Source organism: Camelina sativa, chromosome 15 (assembly GCF_030686135.1).
Source record: "Camelina sativa cultivar CO46 ecotype springtype chromosome 15, ASM3068613v1".
Classification (NCBI taxonomy): Eukaryota; Viridiplantae; Streptophyta; class Magnoliopsida; order Brassicales; family Brassicaceae; genus Camelina; species Camelina sativa.
In genome coordinates, this window is record NC_141894.1 from 7,876,842 (window position 1) to 7,892,792 (window position 15,951).

At 37.6% G+C, this 15,951-nt stretch overlaps 2 protein-coding genes across 3 annotated transcripts; both read left to right on the forward strand.

Annotated features, from left to right (window-relative positions):
- The first annotated feature begins 5,426 nt into the window (after positions 1-5,426).
- LOC104746010 (large ribosomal subunit protein eL19z) lies at positions 5,427-7,087 on the forward strand. The gene is made up of 5 exons (XM_010467398.2): positions 5,427-5,621; positions 6,080-6,202; positions 6,309-6,622; positions 6,728-6,786; positions 6,886-7,087. Exons 1-5 carry the CDS (start codon positions 5,510-5,512, stop codon positions 6,914-6,916), a joined length of 639 nt encoding a protein of 212 aa, XP_010465700.2. The 5' UTR covers positions 5,427-5,509; the 3' UTR covers positions 6,917-7,087.
- Positions 7,088-7,532: 445 nt separating this feature from the next.
- LOC104746012 (phospholipase D zeta 1) lies at positions 7,533-15,710 on the forward strand. Of its 2 annotated transcripts, none has more exons than XM_010467400.3 (20): positions 7,533-8,235; positions 8,503-8,604; positions 8,717-8,823; positions 8,931-9,069; positions 9,285-9,458; positions 9,929-10,102; positions 10,508-10,750; positions 10,844-10,960; positions 11,490-11,629; positions 11,759-11,908; positions 12,195-12,351; positions 12,429-12,911; positions 13,103-13,213; positions 13,591-13,737; positions 13,823-14,020; positions 14,164-14,265; positions 14,506-14,637; positions 14,890-14,955; positions 15,035-15,096; positions 15,203-15,710. In XM_010467400.3, the coding sequence occupies exons 1-20, from the start codon at positions 7,996-7,998 to the stop codon at positions 15,450-15,452; spliced, it is 3,294 nt and encodes a 1,097-aa protein (XP_010465702.2). In that variant the 5' UTR covers positions 7,533-7,995; the 3' UTR covers positions 15,453-15,710. The 2 variants fall into 2 exon arrangements, with proteins under 2 accessions (XP_010465702.2, XP_087344574.1); XM_087488448.1 differs by having other exon boundaries at positions 7,546-8,235; positions 9,293-9,458.
- The last annotated feature ends 241 nt before the right edge of the window (positions 15,711-15,951 follow it).

The window sequence follows — 15,951 nt, forward strand, 5'->3', positions numbered from 1 at the left end:
ATTTTAACTAAATGGTAAATATCTATAGTCACCGGATGTGAAACAGCCCACGCATGGTTATGGCGCCATAGTAGTCGGACCACGCGGCTTGCTTATTTCATGTTCCGGCAATGAGGTGTCCTGTCAGGAAACCGTTTAAGTTCTTCCACCATGTTATTGATCACCCGGAATTCTACCAGTCCGTCTCTCAGGAATGGTCTCCTGGATCTATCCTTGGTACCTCTCAGTTCAAACTGGTCAGATCTCTCAGGAAGCTTAAAAAAGTTCTCCGGAAGCTGAACAAGCGCCACTTTAGTGGAATCACCCAGAGGGTAAAAGACCAAGCTGAAAAAGTGGCAAATTTGCAAAAAAGTCTGCTTTCCTCTCCGGATCCCCAAACTGCCTCTGAGGAGCACCAAGAAAGAGTTAAATGGCAGATCCTGCTCAATGCTGAGGAGAAATTCTTCAGACAGAAATCGCGGGTTATATGGCTCAACCTGGGAGACAGGAACACTTCCTTTTTTCATAAATCTGTCCTGGAGAGAGCTGCAAGGAATCACATTCATCTCCTGTATGATGGGGACCAACGAATTATGAATGGGGAAGAGATAAAGTCCTTTGCTGCTTCTTATTTCGAGGGTATATTGGGTCAAACTGATATGCCTTTCTCGGGTGCATCAGTGGATACGCTTAAAGAACTTCTTCCCTTCCGCTGCTCTGAAGCACAAGGACAATCTCTGGTAAATCATGTATCTCGAGAGGAAATCGAATCAGTTCTCAAGGCAATGCCTCTCAACAAAAGTCATGGCCCTGATGGATTCTCGGTTGAGTTCTTTCGAGCCACTTGGGACATTGTAGGTAAGGAGGTTGTGGATGCAGTTCAGGAATTCTTTCGAAATGGCCGCCTTCTAAGGGACATCAACACCACAATCCTAGCCCTCATTCCGAAAGTACCTCAAGCAAGTCATCTAGGGGATTTCAGACCAATCAGCTGTTGCAACCTGATTTACAAGCTCATATCCAAAATCATTGCAAACAGGATGAAGCCAATTCTTTTGGAGTGCATCAGTCCCTATCAAGCGGCCTTCCTTAAGGGAAGAAGTCTAGGAGAGAATGTGCTTCTTGCATCAGACCTGATCAAAAATTATCAAAAATCTTCATGCCCAAAGAGCTGCATGATTAAAGTGAATATAAGGAAGGCTTTCGACACTGTTTGTTGGGACTTTGTTCTTAAAGTGTTGGAAGCTCAGAACTTTCCACCTCTGTTTTACACTTGGATCAAGGAATGTATCTCCTCGCCTCGTTTTTCCATAGCCATCAATGGAGAACTTGCAGGTTTTTTTCCTGGGAAGAAGGGTATCAGACAAGGGGACCCCATCTCTCCATATCTCTTCATAATGATAATGGAGGTTCTCTCTAGACTGCTGGAGGCTGCGGCTGCGAGCTCTAGAATCCGCCTGCACCCTCAGTGCGCATCTCCGCAAGTCACCCACCTTCTCTTTGCAGACGACTTGCTAGTCTTCACGGATGGGTCAAGGCACTCGCTGACTGGAGTTGCAGATGTCATGCGTCAATTCAAGCTCTTCAGTGGCCTTGACATGAACCCTGCCAAGTCCGAAATTTTCTTTGGAGGCTATAATGAGGTTGAGGTGGGAGTGCTTAGTGCTTTATCAGGGATCACTGTTGGTTCCTTTCCGACCAGATACTTAGGTTTACCTTTGAATCCGGCCCGAATCTCTATTGCCACTCTCCAACCGTTCCTTAAACGGATCAAATCCAAGCTCCATTCATGGACAGTTAGGCTGCTATCCTTTGCTGCTAAGATCAGGCTCATCTCCTCTGTCATATATGGCATGGTCAATTTCTGGAGTGCGGTTTTCAATCTCCCAAAAGGGTTTTATGAGCAAGTTGATTCTCTTTGTGCTAGCTTTCTCTGGAAGAACAAAATTGGTTCAGCACGCGGGGCCAGGGTAGCCTGGACAGATGTTTGTAGGCCCAAAGAGGAGGGTGGTCTTGGCATTAGGAAGCTTGAGGACTACCAAGTTGTCTTTCAACTCAAGCTTATATGGAACATGTTCTCTAATGCGGGTTCTCTGTGGGTTGCTTGGTTGGAGTCCAATGTCTTCCACCGGAAAAGTTTCTGGGAACTGGAAGACTCTCAGAGACTTTCTCGCACGGTTCGAGGTATGATCAGGCTTAAACCTCTACTAAAGGATTTCTTTCGCTGTGAGCTTGGTAATGGGAAAACAGCTATGTTTTGGTATGATAACTGGTGTCCACTCTCTCCTTTGATTGAGACACTGGGGATTAATGGACCTAGACAACTAAGAATCCGGAAGAATGCAGTAGTCTCTGATGCTTTAAGGGATGGTGATTGGTGGATGCCTCCTGCTCGATCAGTACAACAACAATCTTTTATGGAGCTACTCACTACCATTTCGCCACCAAACGACTTGAACGGTGAGGATTCTTATCTCTGGCACCGTGTCTCAGGCTCGTTTGCAGGTTTCTTCTCTTCTAAGGAAACTTGGGAGCAGATACGCTCTCACTCTGCCTTGGTACCCTGGTTCAAGACAGTTTGGTTCAAGGAAGCAGTACCTAGGTACTCCTTCATCACATGGCTTGCTATTCTCGAGAGACTCCCCACAAGAGATAGACTGCGACGCTGGGGGATCAATGTTCCGGCTCAGTGCGTTCTTTGTACCTCCGGTACTGAAACACACTCTCACCTCTTCTTTGAGTGTCCTTTCTCTGCATCCCTATGGGCTGCTTTTGCTTCTAGATTCTGGCCGTCTCCTCCCCAAGATCTCCTATCAATCTCAAACTGGATTCTCGGTGCAAGGCCAAATCATCAAGCTCAGTGCGCTACACTCCTTAAGCTCATTTTGCAAGCTTCCTGCTATGTCATCTGACGTGAACGTAATTTGAGGATCTTTTCGGATACGCCATCAAGTGCTTCGTCAACTCAATTGTCGCTGGACCATTCAATAAGGGATCGACTGCTTTCCCTTCCCTCCTCCCTCCTTGGCTCTTATTTTAGTTGTATTTCTTTACCTTTCTAGTATATTCTTCTTTAATAAGTTGTATCAACATGTACAGAAAAAACTTAAAAAGCTTGGTATAAAATTTAACCTTTTTACCAAAAAAAAAAAAATATCTATAGTCTCCTATCGTTTTCCAGAAAAGTTTGTTCGTACGTATACAACATGCATGAGGTAAATAAATAAATAATGTAGTAATAGATAGATGCATGAATCTAAAAAAGCCTAGTTGGTCTAATAAGAATTTAAGTGGGTCCCATCAATGTCCGAAGATCGACAGAATCTATTTGTTTTACGAGTTTTGTCTAATTTTGTTTTGACGTTTCTGATCATAATTAAATCATTAATTAGTAATTTTATACCATTAGCATCTATTCGGTGTGAATTATTTGTTGTATTAAGTTCTCAAATTCAGATAACCAAAAATCATCTAATGATGCGTGTCTTTAGACTGTTTAGCAAACAGTTTCTATGTAGATATCATAAACTATAATTTGCAATCTATTAAGATTAGGTTATAAATGAGTCTTGTTTTTAAGCCAATATAACCGACACGATTTGTTTTCAGATATAGTCAACCAATTGTGTTATTAAAATTTAACAACAGTTTAATATTTGCTTCGAAAATATTTGTGGTTATTTGTTAATTATACTAATGTAATCCGTTTACGTAATACTCAAGGTCATTTTATCTGTATAACCAACCTTTGGTATAATGAAATATTACGATGCTTATATATTTATATAGTCGTCGATTCAAACATTTAATACCTATTTTTAGTCACATCTACCATGTTGTTCTGCTGTTCATATACCCAAATTCTACAATGACATATGAAAAAGGTGAAAAAAACACAGCGATGTTATTCACATTCAAACAGAGTAAGAGAATTTATGCATTGTATAGAAATTTCGAACATGACGTATATATATTATGCCCAAAATAAAACTCATTTTACTTTTCAAAATGTTTTGTGGTGATATGTCGTAAAGAAATCGTAATCCATATTTTGACCATCTCTCTGTGGTAACTTTTATAAAGCAATCCTAAACTTTATCCTTCTTAGTTACTCCCCCACTTGGAATAATCTAAAAATAATTCGCATTTATTTGACTCGCAAACAAATAATGCAATCCGTGTGCGTATGTGTAATTTTTTTTGTCAATGCATAGGTATTGTAAATGTGATATGTGATGTATTCATGTATATATGTATTATTATGTGATGTATTGAACCTATTATTCTTTTATTTCCCCCGCAATGAGTGTAATCTTTTTCTTTTATTAAAAATGAAAAAATCTTGGTGGTAATCATATTTTCTTGTATATTTTGGTCTAAAAGTCATAGATTTAGAAATCGTAGCATATATTTTATATCATAAAAAAAATGATTATCAATTTTACTTCATAGATCATCTTTATGGTGGTATTAAATCACGGTCCCAGAAGATTTATGGGTTCTCCGAAGTACTTCCAACAATATTTGTACGGTTTAAATAGGAAACAATAAAAAAATCACTGGAGTTTTGATTGAATTTGTAAAATTGAAGCATATACACTACAAAAAAATAAATGTATTGTATCACTTAAATGATATCATAAAACTAAGTGATATTATTTTAATTAGTTATTTATAAATGAAGCAACTAAGCATCAATTATATTAACTGATGTTATAATTGACTAGTTTGACATTAGTTAAATAAAACTGATTCAAATCCTATTAGTTTGTATCACTTAAGAAAAATTGATTCAAAAATAAATTTATATCATTTTGATGATTGATGTATCTATTAATAAATAAATACATGTATCACACTTTCAAAAATAATTTGAGAATTAATTTTTTATATCTATGATTCTCAACTTTAAATCACCTTGTAACATGTTAATAGTTTTTAATATATTTAAGTTCATGCATTGTTTGCATTATGTTTGTAGTAGACAAAAATAAATGTTTGTAGTACTTATTATTTTGGACCTTTTGCAAAAATACAATTTTTTATACCTTTTGAAAAAAATACACTCTTTTTGTCCATTTTCAATAATACAATTTTCTATATACAAAATAATTAAATTATAAACTCCAAATAATAATCTTTACCTCTTCAAAACTATACACTAAATGTAAATAGAGAATTCAAACGTAAAATTTAATTTATCATATTGTAATTATGTATAAGAGGACAAAAAAATGGCCTGGTGTTTAAAAAAAAATAAATCAAAAGGCTATTTCTAACCATTTTTCTATCATTTTTCAAAAACCAAAATAGAATGGGCCGAATTTAGTCCCATATAAAAAGTAAACGGGCCGAATTAGCCGAACATCTCTAAGTTAGTGGGTCTTGGATGGGAACTGAACTAGACCCAAAAACCCTAAAAGATTTGATAAGCATTTGATTTATTTATAAGTAGTCCCTTTTTATTTATTTTGCCCTAAGGAAAAACCCTAACGGAGAGAGGCGGAGAGGAAGACGGGGAGAAGAAGCTATGGTGTCGCTGAAGCTCCAGAAGCGGCTCGCCGCATCCGTGATGAAATGCGGCAAGAAAAAGGTGTGGCTCGATCCCAACGAGTCTAGCGATATCTCTATGGCCAATTCCAGTAAGATTTTTTTATCTCTCTCCGATTACTTTATCTGAGCTTGATTGGTTTATAGATTGAGTTTCGCAGAAACTGTGTTTTATTCTTGGGAGTGATTAGAAACGGATAGCTCTCCTTTTATGAACTAGTCTTTGTAGGATTGGTGTTAGGTTAATTCATTGAGTATAACCTCATTTTTGCACTGTCCTGTGATAAATTGAAGTATCCTGACGATGTTGTGACTTGTGAGACTTGAGTTCGTTTGATTTCTGAGTCACATATGTAGTATTAAGATTCTGCATTAAGTTTTATAGAATTGAAAACCATGATTGAATTTGATTAATGTCTTTGTAAGAAATGAAGTTGTCAGATGGTCGATTTTGTTTTTTCTGCTAGTTTGTTTGGGATCGACTGTCATGTTTATTTGATATTTGGGGTTGATGTTCTTGTTAATATATTATTTGGATTGACTGTAACAGGGCAGAACATTAGGAAGCTTGTGAAGGATGGTTTCATTATCAGGAAGCCTACCAAGATCCACTCACGTTCTCGGGCTAGGGCTTTGAACGAGGCCAAGAGGAAGGGTCGTCACTCTGGATACGGTAAATTCCGAATGAGATTTCCTGCTTTGGATATCTCTTTTGTCTCCTCCTGATTATTACTGGTTTGATGAACATCTGTCTTATGTACCACTTCGATGTTTGTCAGGTAAGAGAAAGGGTACAAGAGAGGCAAGGCTACCAACCAAGATTCTCTGGATGAGGAGATTGAGGGTGTTGAGGCGTTTCTTGAGCAAGTACCGTGAGTCAAAGAAGATTGACAGGCACATGTACCATGATATGTACATGAAGGTGAAGGGTAACGTGTTCAAGAACAAGCGTGTGCTTATGGAGAGCATCCACAAGATGAAGGCTGAGAAGGCTAGGGAGAAGACTCTTTCTGACCAGTTTGAGGCCAAGCGTATTAAGAACAAGGCTAGCAGGGAGAGAAAGTTTGCCAGAAGAGAGGAGAGATTAGCACAGGTGAAAAATTTACAGACCAATCATGTGACTCTGTCTATGTTAATTTTATGTTTTGGACATTTTATCATTAGGGATACGACTCATTAATACTTTTGGCTATTGTAGGGACCTGGAGGTGGAGAGACAATAACTCCTGCTGCTGCGCCAGCACCTCAACAACCAGAGTAAGAAACCTGTTGTCTGTTTCCTCTTTCCGGTTTTGTAGGTGGAGATATCTATGCAAGTAGCAGAGATTTATTTTGTGTTTTTGTGTTCTTTTGCAGCTTGGTAACCAAGAAGAAGTCGAAGAAGTGATCTTGGTTTTGAATTTTTTTGCGGTTGAATCTTGAGCTTACCTGTAGAAGAAGCGTCTTTTTTTATCTTAATTAATGATTTTGTCTGAGATTCTTTTCTTCAAAGATATTTCTTATGTTTTGGATCTCACATTGCTTATTATTATGAAGTCACCAGTTTTGCTTCTCTTTACATTTTATCTTTTCACCAGTTTTGATCCCATTGTGTTGAACTTGAAAGTAGAAGTTGGGTAAATGTCACTTCTCAGTTTTGGAGTTCCTCCGTATTCAACCATGTGTCAAATCACAGTTGTGACACATATTTAACCACAATTTTATCAACTTAAGTTTTAATATAGTGAATTTGGCAACAATTAAAATGATGTTTATCCAACACCATTCAATATATTTCAAAAACATACACCAGGTGTAATTATTATGGATACCAAATATTTAATACGTGTGGGGTAAGTTGTTTTTGTTTTTTTCCCCAATAACCAAAATCCAAATATCAATTAAATCGTATAGCTTTGAACACGTGGGATGCGTTTATTGGTCAAAAAGTAAATATGGATTGAAATTATGATTGAATTTGATTACTTTTTACATATAAATTTATCCATATTATAGTTTGATTTATGAATGTTAATTACTTACTTTGTAAGAAAATCATGTAAGAAAATAAATAAAACCCGGATCCGGCCAGAATCGGAGTATCCGGCACAAAAAAGGAAAAAAATAAGAGAGGTCAAAGTCGACGTAGTTCAATTCATCTCATGTTCTCACTTTGCTTTTCTTCCTGCACCTGTAAATCAAATAACCAACACCGTGTTTGTGTGTATCTCTCTCTCTCTCTCCCCCGACTTTTGAATTGTTCCCCTTAGATTGATTTGTCTTCCATTGCGATCCTCTAGATCGTCCAAACGATTTCGTCTTCTTCAGATGTAATCGGATTCTCATCGGAATTCCCCGGAGGTATATACAATAAGCATCCCGTTAATATCACGCGAACGGGAGAAGAAATTGGAGAATTTTTGTAGATCTTGAATTCAACGATCGAATTGAGTAATTGGAGGTTTGAAGAGATCAGAAAGAAAAAAAATGGCATCTGAGCAGTTGATGTCTCCCGCCAGTGGTGGAGGACGATACTTTCAGATGCAGCCTGAGCAGTTTCCTTCGATGGTCTCTTCGCTCTTCTCTTTCGCCCCGGCTCCTACTCAGGAGTCTAATCGTATTTTCGAAGAATTACCCAAGGCTGTTATCGTCTCCGTCTCTCGTCCTGATGCCGGCGATATTAGCCCCGTACTCTTGTCTTACACAATTGAGTGCCAATACAAGCAGGCGAGTCCATCTCCTTTGTTTCTCTCTCTATCTCTCTCTTTCGTATAAGAATTTTGGATTAGACTATCAACTTTTTCGAATTTATTTGCTCGGATTTGTTATTTAGCTGATTGGGAAGCCCGAAACAGAGATGCATTTATCATCAATTGTTATAAGTTTCTCCTTACTTTAGTGGAAATGGTGCTAACTATTTTAGTGGAGCTTTTCTACTTTTTTTGATTACATTGTAATTCTTGAGTCCTAACTTTTAGCGCTTTTATGTAACAGTTCAAGTGGCAGCTTGTGAAGAAAGCATCTCAAGTATTTTATTTGCATTTTGCATTGAAGAAACGTGCATTCATTGAAGAAATTCACGAGAAGCAGGAACAGGTTTGTGTTTCTACTAGTTTCTTGTTTCTCTTGGTCTGATTCTAAGTTAATTGCATACTTTGATGTTGCATCGAGTTTTGATGTGGTTTTTCTTTCGAATATCACATTAAAGGTTAAAGAATGGCTTCAAAATCTAGGAATAGGGGATCATGCACACGTTGTGCAAGATGAAGATGCTGATGAAGTTCCGCTGCATCAAGATGAGAGTGCCAAAAATAGGTCAGACCTGTTGGGCATTATTTTTGGTTGGATAAGTTGCTGACCTGCGTCTGTACTCTTTCCAACGGATGCCATTATTTTTCTGACGAGTAGGCTGTTTTGTTCAGAGATGTTCCCTCAAGCGCTGCTTTGCCAGTCATTCGTCCTTTAGGAAGACAGCAGTCCATATCAGTTAGAGGAAAGCATGCGATGCAAGAATATTTGAATCATTTTCTAGGGAATCTTGATATTGTCAATTCACGGGAGGTATGTTTGTATAATCTATTTTGCTTGGTGGTCCAACTACTTTATACCATAGTCAACACCTAGTTTTCTCTTCTATTCTAGCTTGAAAATCTGAATACATCAAGTGAATATTAAAAGGTTTTCTTGCATTTCATGCTTGTATTCTCATTACAAATTGAGCATCATTCTATTTCTGAGGCTTGCTTGCATAGTTAAATGCTAAATGCCTAATATAGGTTTGCAGGTTTTTGGAGGTCTCGATGTTGTCATTCTCACCAGAGTATGGGCCCAAATTGAAAGAAGACTATATTATGGTAAAACATCTACCGAAAATATCAAAGAGTGATGATGATTCTAATAGATGCTGTGGATGCTGTTGGTTCTGTTGCTGCAATGATAATTGGCAAAAGGTATGGAAATTCTCATTTTCTTGCTCATACTCGTGTAGTTTGTATTTTGCTATGATGAATTGGTTTACCTCTGGACGTTCCGATTGGGTGACTCGTGAGCTTTGTTTATGTGTTCTTTTGTTATTCTTCTTCCCTCTCCTACTCTTGCTTTGTCTCTTAATTCGTTGAATGCTATGAAAAACTTATTTATCTGAAGAAATAGATTTCATCTTTAGTAATGACAAAATATGTTACTACTCTCACTTGAGAGGTTTTGTGTAACAAACTTCTCTGCCAGCTTCACCGCCGTTATGAGATATTAAGTTTGAAGAAGTATAATTGTTTTTCTAAATCGACTGTAGATTCTTCAATGTGTATGTTATAAAATGCAGTTGTCTCCTTTTACAGTTCATGTCTTTTGCTCCTGATCAGACATTGAAATCAATGTGACGACAGGATGGTATCTAAGGTTTAGTTTTTCTCCAGTACAGGTGTGGGGGGTACTAAAGCCTGGTTTTCTCGCCTTATTAGAAGATCCATTTGATGCGAAGCTATTAGATATAATCGTTTTTGATGTCCTACCAGTTTCTAATGGAAATGATGGTGTGGATGTATCACTAGCAGTAGAACTGAAGGATCATAATCCTTTGCGGCATGCATTTAAGGTTAGCAGTTACTGTCCTACTTATCTTTCAATCACTTATATCATATATGTATGCTTACTCCATCTAAATAAACTTTCTTGTTCATCTTTTATTTTCGATACCCCTTGGTTGATTATCTATTTCTTTTATACTTCTACTAGAAATTAAAGTAAATTGTCCAAGTTATATTTCCTAAATTTATATCTATTATGCATGAACACTATCACATCAACTGCGCAGTGGGAAATTGATAACCAAGAAGATTAGTATATCCTTGTGTAGTCAATTAAAGTGGGAGCCCACTGAATCCTTCTTTTATAAGCTTAAAAGTTGAATCATCCTCAGTCTGCACAAATATTTCTGGGGTCAGATGTTAAAGAAGTTATGGATAATCCATGCTATATATTTTTTGTTAAAATGTCCCAGGTAACATCTGGAAACCGGAGTATAAGAATAAGGGCAAAGAGTAGTGCAAAAGTTAAAGATTGGGTGGCTTCTATCAACGATGCTGCGCTTAGACCTCCTGAGGGTTGGTGCCATCCCCATCGCTTTGGCTCATATGCGCCCCCAAGGGGTTTGACGGATGATGGAAGTCAAGCCCAGTGGTTTATAGATGGTGGAGCAGCTTTTGCAGCCATTGCTGCAGCCATTGAAAATGCTAAATCTGAGGTCTTACCACTTTTCATTACTGGGTGTTGAGACGAATGATGTGTTGAAACTTAAAAAATTTCAAACTAATCTGTTTGTTTATTTTTCTTGTAGATTTTCATCTGTGGCTGGTGGGTGTGCCCAGAACTCTATCTTAGGCGCCCTTTTGACTCGCATACTTCTTCCAGACTTGATAACTTGTTGGAGAATAAAGCCAAGCAAGGAGTTCAGGTACTTACTAGTTACTACAGACATGCACGTATTGATAGCTGTCTGTTGTGTCGCATGTCTGTAATCTGCAATGTAGATCTTACTTGCCAGGTTTGGAGAATTGAGCACGTTTTCTTATTTAGAACCTTGTTTTTGGGATCTTTCCACTGATAACTATGCCGCTCTCTTGGTAGCATGCCTTGTAAGCTTTATTGTGTGATCTTGCAGAGAATTTAAAGAGCCATAGTTTTTTGCTTATACTTGGTGAAAAATTGCTAAACATAAGTAGTTTTGGCTGTGATCATTTTGTTTCCTGTCCTCTCGACAATTAGCATTATTTTCAGTTGAATTTTGGTCAAGTTTAGTATATTCGGTGCTCGTTTTACTTGGGGATAATCTTGGTAAAAATTGAATACTGACTTCGGTTTTCTCTATTTCCTTACTTTTTATTCTGGACCCGTAGATTTCTAATTTTCATAGTTCGGTCAGATGAGAAATTGTCATAGTTTGTTATAATTTTTTTTCATTTGGGTATTACTATCTTTTTCAGATATACATCCTACTCTACAAAGAGGTTGCCCTTGCTTTAAAAATCAACAGTGTATATAGCAAACGCAGGCTTCTTGGCATTCATGAGAATGTGAGGGTACTTCGTTATCCTGATCATTTCTCAAGTGGTGTCTACCTCTGGTATGATATGACACTAGACATTTTTAATATATCACTCTAATATGTCACAATGCTTTTTTTTTAGTTTATCTGACAACAAAAATAATTGTGAAGCACACTGATTAGTAGTACCTCCACATGTCTTTGTAGGTCACACCACGAAAAACTGGTCATCGTCGATAATCAGGTTTGCTTTATTGGAGGCCTGGACTTGTGTTTTGGCCGTTATGACACGTTTGAACATAAAGTTGGAGATAACCCTTCTGTGACATGGCCTGGAAAGGACTATTATAACCCCAGGTAAGAATTTCCATCTTTAACATGAGTATTAACAGAATAAACAGTTGATTTTGAGATGTCAAATCTTTTTTTTTTTCATTTTACCATGTTAATTTTTATAATAAGAACTTGTGTGTCACTTGCAAGTAAATTTTAGCTGTGATGTTTGAAGATAAACTATTCGGTGTGTTTCCACCAATCAGATTTTGGACATTAAAATTACAAAATCAGGATGTCCATTACTCATTTCACCTTTCCCAGTTCCACCCTCTGATTTTTCTGTTTGAACACAATTAAATTTCTCCAGAGAGTCAGAACCCAATACTTGGGAGGATGCTCTTAAAGATGAATTAGACCGTAGAAAACATCCACGGATGCCTTGGCATGACGTGCATTGTGCTTTATGGGGACCACCTTGCCGTGACGTGGCTAGGCACTTTGTTCAACGCTGGAACTATGCTAAGGTTCATATACTTCTTTAACTTTCTTCATCTGTTTGTTTTGCTTGTTATTACCACATAATAATCAATGGTTATTTCAGAGAAACAAAGCACCATATGAGGATTCAATTCCGCTTCTTATGCCCCAGCATCACATGGTTATACCCCACTACATGGGAAGGCAAGAGGAGTCAGACATTGAATGCAATAAAGACGAAGAGAGCATTAAAGGGATTAGAAGAGATGATTCATTTTCTTCTAGATCATCTTTGCAGGACATTCCATTACTTTTGCCTCAAGAACCTGTTGATCAGGACGGTTCGAGTGGGGGGCATAAAGAAAATGGAACAAATAATAGAAATGGTCCTTTCTCTTTCCGGAAATCGAAAGTTGACCCAGTTGATGGAGATACTCCTATGAGGGGGTTTGTAGATGATCGTAATGGGCTAGATCTTCCAGTAGCAAAAAAGCGTAATTCTAATACGATAGATTCAGAGTGGTGGGAAACACAAGAACGTGATTATCAGGTTGGGTCGCCAGATGAGACTGGGCAAGTCGGTCCGAGAACTTCATGCCGCTGTCAGGTGGGTGTTATGGAACTTAATTTATATTAACTATCTATTGAATTTCAAATTTAATTAGAGCTGATGCAGTTGGCGTAGGATCCTATTCTGTTTCCTTCTTGCCTTCAGCTTTTTATCTTTGGATTTTTTTTCTTATGATGAAAAAATTAGAATTTTCCTTCAACATTTAGACTGATTGAACCTATTTTCAGATTATACGAAGTGTCAGTCAGTGGTCTGCTGGAACAAGCCAAGTTGAAGAGAGTATCCATTCTGCTTACCGTTCTCTCATTGACAAAGCTGAACATTTTATCTACATTGAGGTACTAGCTATAAGATTTTTTTTTTTATGGAGTCTCGGGTTTGCATGAGTTCAGTTTGATTGACCAATGGCTAGAGCATCATTTAGAGTTTCATTGAAACAGCCTGCTATCGTAGCATCAAGTCACCTTATCTGGCTTAAACATAAGGTTAATCTATCTGGTGAAAGAAATTAATCCCAAATCAAACGTGGACAAACTTAGTATTAAGTAAAACTGCTATACCCTTGCCCCTGCAAAAATCTACCTTGCAGATCATTCATATTTTATTTTTCTGATGATACAAGTAACTTGGTTCTTGAAACTGTAGTAGTGGCCATAGGTTCACATTGTCTTCATTTTTCTGACTACTGTTTGTATGGTGTGCAATGTGTCTCCAGAATCAGTTTTTCATATCAGGCCTTTCTGGAGATGACACAATAAAGAACCGTGTCTTAGAAGCATTGTACAAGAGGATTTTGCGTGCCCATAACGAGAAGAAAAGTTTCAGGGTTGTTGTTGTTATACCTCTCCTCCCAGGTTTCCAGGTTAGTTTCATCTAGAAAACTGTATCTGTTTCAAAAAATTTGCGCCTGAGATGCAATTTTCTTAACCGGCATTGGCGTCTGCTAGGGAGGTATTGACGACAGTGGTGCAGCATCTGTTAGAGCCATAATGCACTGGCAGTATCGAACCATATACAGAGGACAGAACTCAATACTGAATAATCTTTACAATACTATTGGCCCAAAGGCTCATGAATATATTTCCTTCTATGGCCTTAGGGCATATGGTAAACTTTCTGAGGATGGACCTGTCGCCACTAGTCAGGTAAAAACTCAATCATTCATGGGCTAGCTTTGCTCATTGCTACCTTTTTTGTGGCCACAACATCATATGCCTCTTATACATGTGTTTAAACGTAGCGGTAGTGAGTAAGAAAACGGGAATGCTAATTTTTTCTCTCAATGCAGGTGTATGTTCACAGTAAAATCATGATAATTGATGACCGTGCCGCATTGATTGGATCTGCCAACATCAACGACAGGAGTTTACTTGGCTCAAGGGACTCTGAGGTCATATTTTATACTCACGTGCTTTTTTGTGTTAAACATTGATTTCCAAAAGCCTATTTCATATCTGACACTAAGGATGGAAGTAGGTTTCAGTGAAAAAGCTTTTGTTTTCTTTTGTTGGTGGAAGGAAACTAAAGTATTGTTATCTCAAAACGTTATAGCAGTTTATCGTTGGGACTAAATTGATTATGTATGCTGAACATTAAAAGTCATAACATGCTTCTGTATGCTCTATATCAGATTGGGATACTAATCGAAGACACAGAGTTAGTAGATTCCCGCATGGCAGGAAAGCCATGGAAGGCTGGAAAATTTTCTTCAAGTCTTAGGCTCTCTCTATGGTCCGAGCACCTTGGACTTCGTAGTGGAGAGGTTTGAATCATATCTTTAAATCTTTCTATAATGTTCTTACGAAATTGTATGAAGATATATCAGTACATAAGCAGTTTTTAAACTTCAAAAGCAATGGAAATTATTCTTGTACTTAGACCTAATGATGAAAGATGATCCGAACCTTGCCGGCATGAACTTTAAACATTGATTATGATTGAATAGGGTCTAAAGACTATACATGCTTCCCATGCTTTTATTGCTAAAATATGATCTTTGGTTATATCTTTGTAGATCGATCAGATTATGGATCCCGTCTCTGATTCAACCTACAAGAATATATGGATGGCAACTGCAAAGGTTAGCAACGTGATTACATGGTGAAATTTGTATTTTCACTGGCCAGATATAACCCGTGCGCTTATTTATCCCAACGCAGACAAACACAATGATTTATCAGGATGTCTTCTCTTGTGTGCCCAATGATCTCATCCATTCAAGGTTCAATTCCAATCTTTTTCCACCTTTGGACACTATCATTATGTTAAATAGTGAACTTAAGCTTCAAAATAGTTCCACTGATTGGAAACCTCGTGGATATATATAGAATGGCCTTCAGACAAGGGATATCGTATTGGAAAGAGAAACTGGGACACACAACGATTGACTTGGGAATAGCACCGGAGAAGCTGGAATCTTACCATAATGGAGACATCAAGAGAAGCGATCCAATGGACAGACTAAAGTCGGTAAAGGGACATCTCGTCTCGTTCCCTTTAGATTTCATGTGTAAAGAGGATCTAAGACCTGTCTTCAATGAGAGTGAATACTACGCCTCCCCTCAAGTCTTCCACTGAGAGTGACTACCTCAATTCTTGATCACGGATTTTATTCAGTGATCACTCTACACGAAGAATATTTCATTGCTACCTTTAACCATTTCATCTCATATGTTTATGAGAAAGAATTAAAGATGTTTGTATAGGGATACGATATGTGGAAACAAGAGGAAACGAACTCAGAAGAGAAGCCATTTTGCTATATTTTTGGTTTCTCTCTTCCGAGGTAAAGTAAAAAAAAAAAAAAAAAAAAAAAAAAAAACAGGTCAAGTTAAATATTTACTATCTTATACTTTTAGCTTTGAACTTGTCACCCACATACATGATTTGTAATTATGCGTTAAAAGACAGAATAATATAACGTTGGTGTCGAGAACCACGAGGTACCATGTGAATATGCGATGTGACAAATGAGTTTGGGTCTTTTCTTTGTTTGCCTCTGAATCAAACAACTCCATCTTTATACCACTTGTTGTGTCGTATTTTGTTCCGACTGTTTGTATCTATTTGTCTGTTA

Bases quoted from the DNA above. Each gene is read 5' to 3' on its own strand.
- LOC104746010 (XM_010467398.2), top strand. From the start codon at position 5,510: ATGGTGTCGCTGAAGCTCCAGAAGCGGCTCGCCGCATCCGTGATGAAA. The intron at 5,622-6,079 runs GTAAGATTTTTT...TGACTGTAACAG, and splicing joins TATCTCTATGGCCAATTCCA to GGCAGAACATTAGGAAGCTT. The intron at 6,787-6,885 runs GTAAGAAACCTG...GTTCTTTTGCAG, and splicing joins CCAGCACCTCAACAACCAGA to CTTGGTAACCAAGAAGAAGT.
- LOC104746012 (XM_010467400.3), top strand. From the start codon at position 7,996: ATGGCATCTGAGCAGTTGATGTCTCCCGCCAGTGGTGGAGGACGATAC. The intron at 8,605-8,716 runs GTTTGTGTTTCT...ATCACATTAAAG, and splicing joins TTCACGAGAAGCAGGAACAG to GTTAAAGAATGGCTTCAAAA. The intron at 13,214-13,590 runs GTACTAGCTATA...ATGTGTCTCCAG, and splicing joins AACATTTTATCTACATTGAG to AATCAGTTTTTCATATCAGG.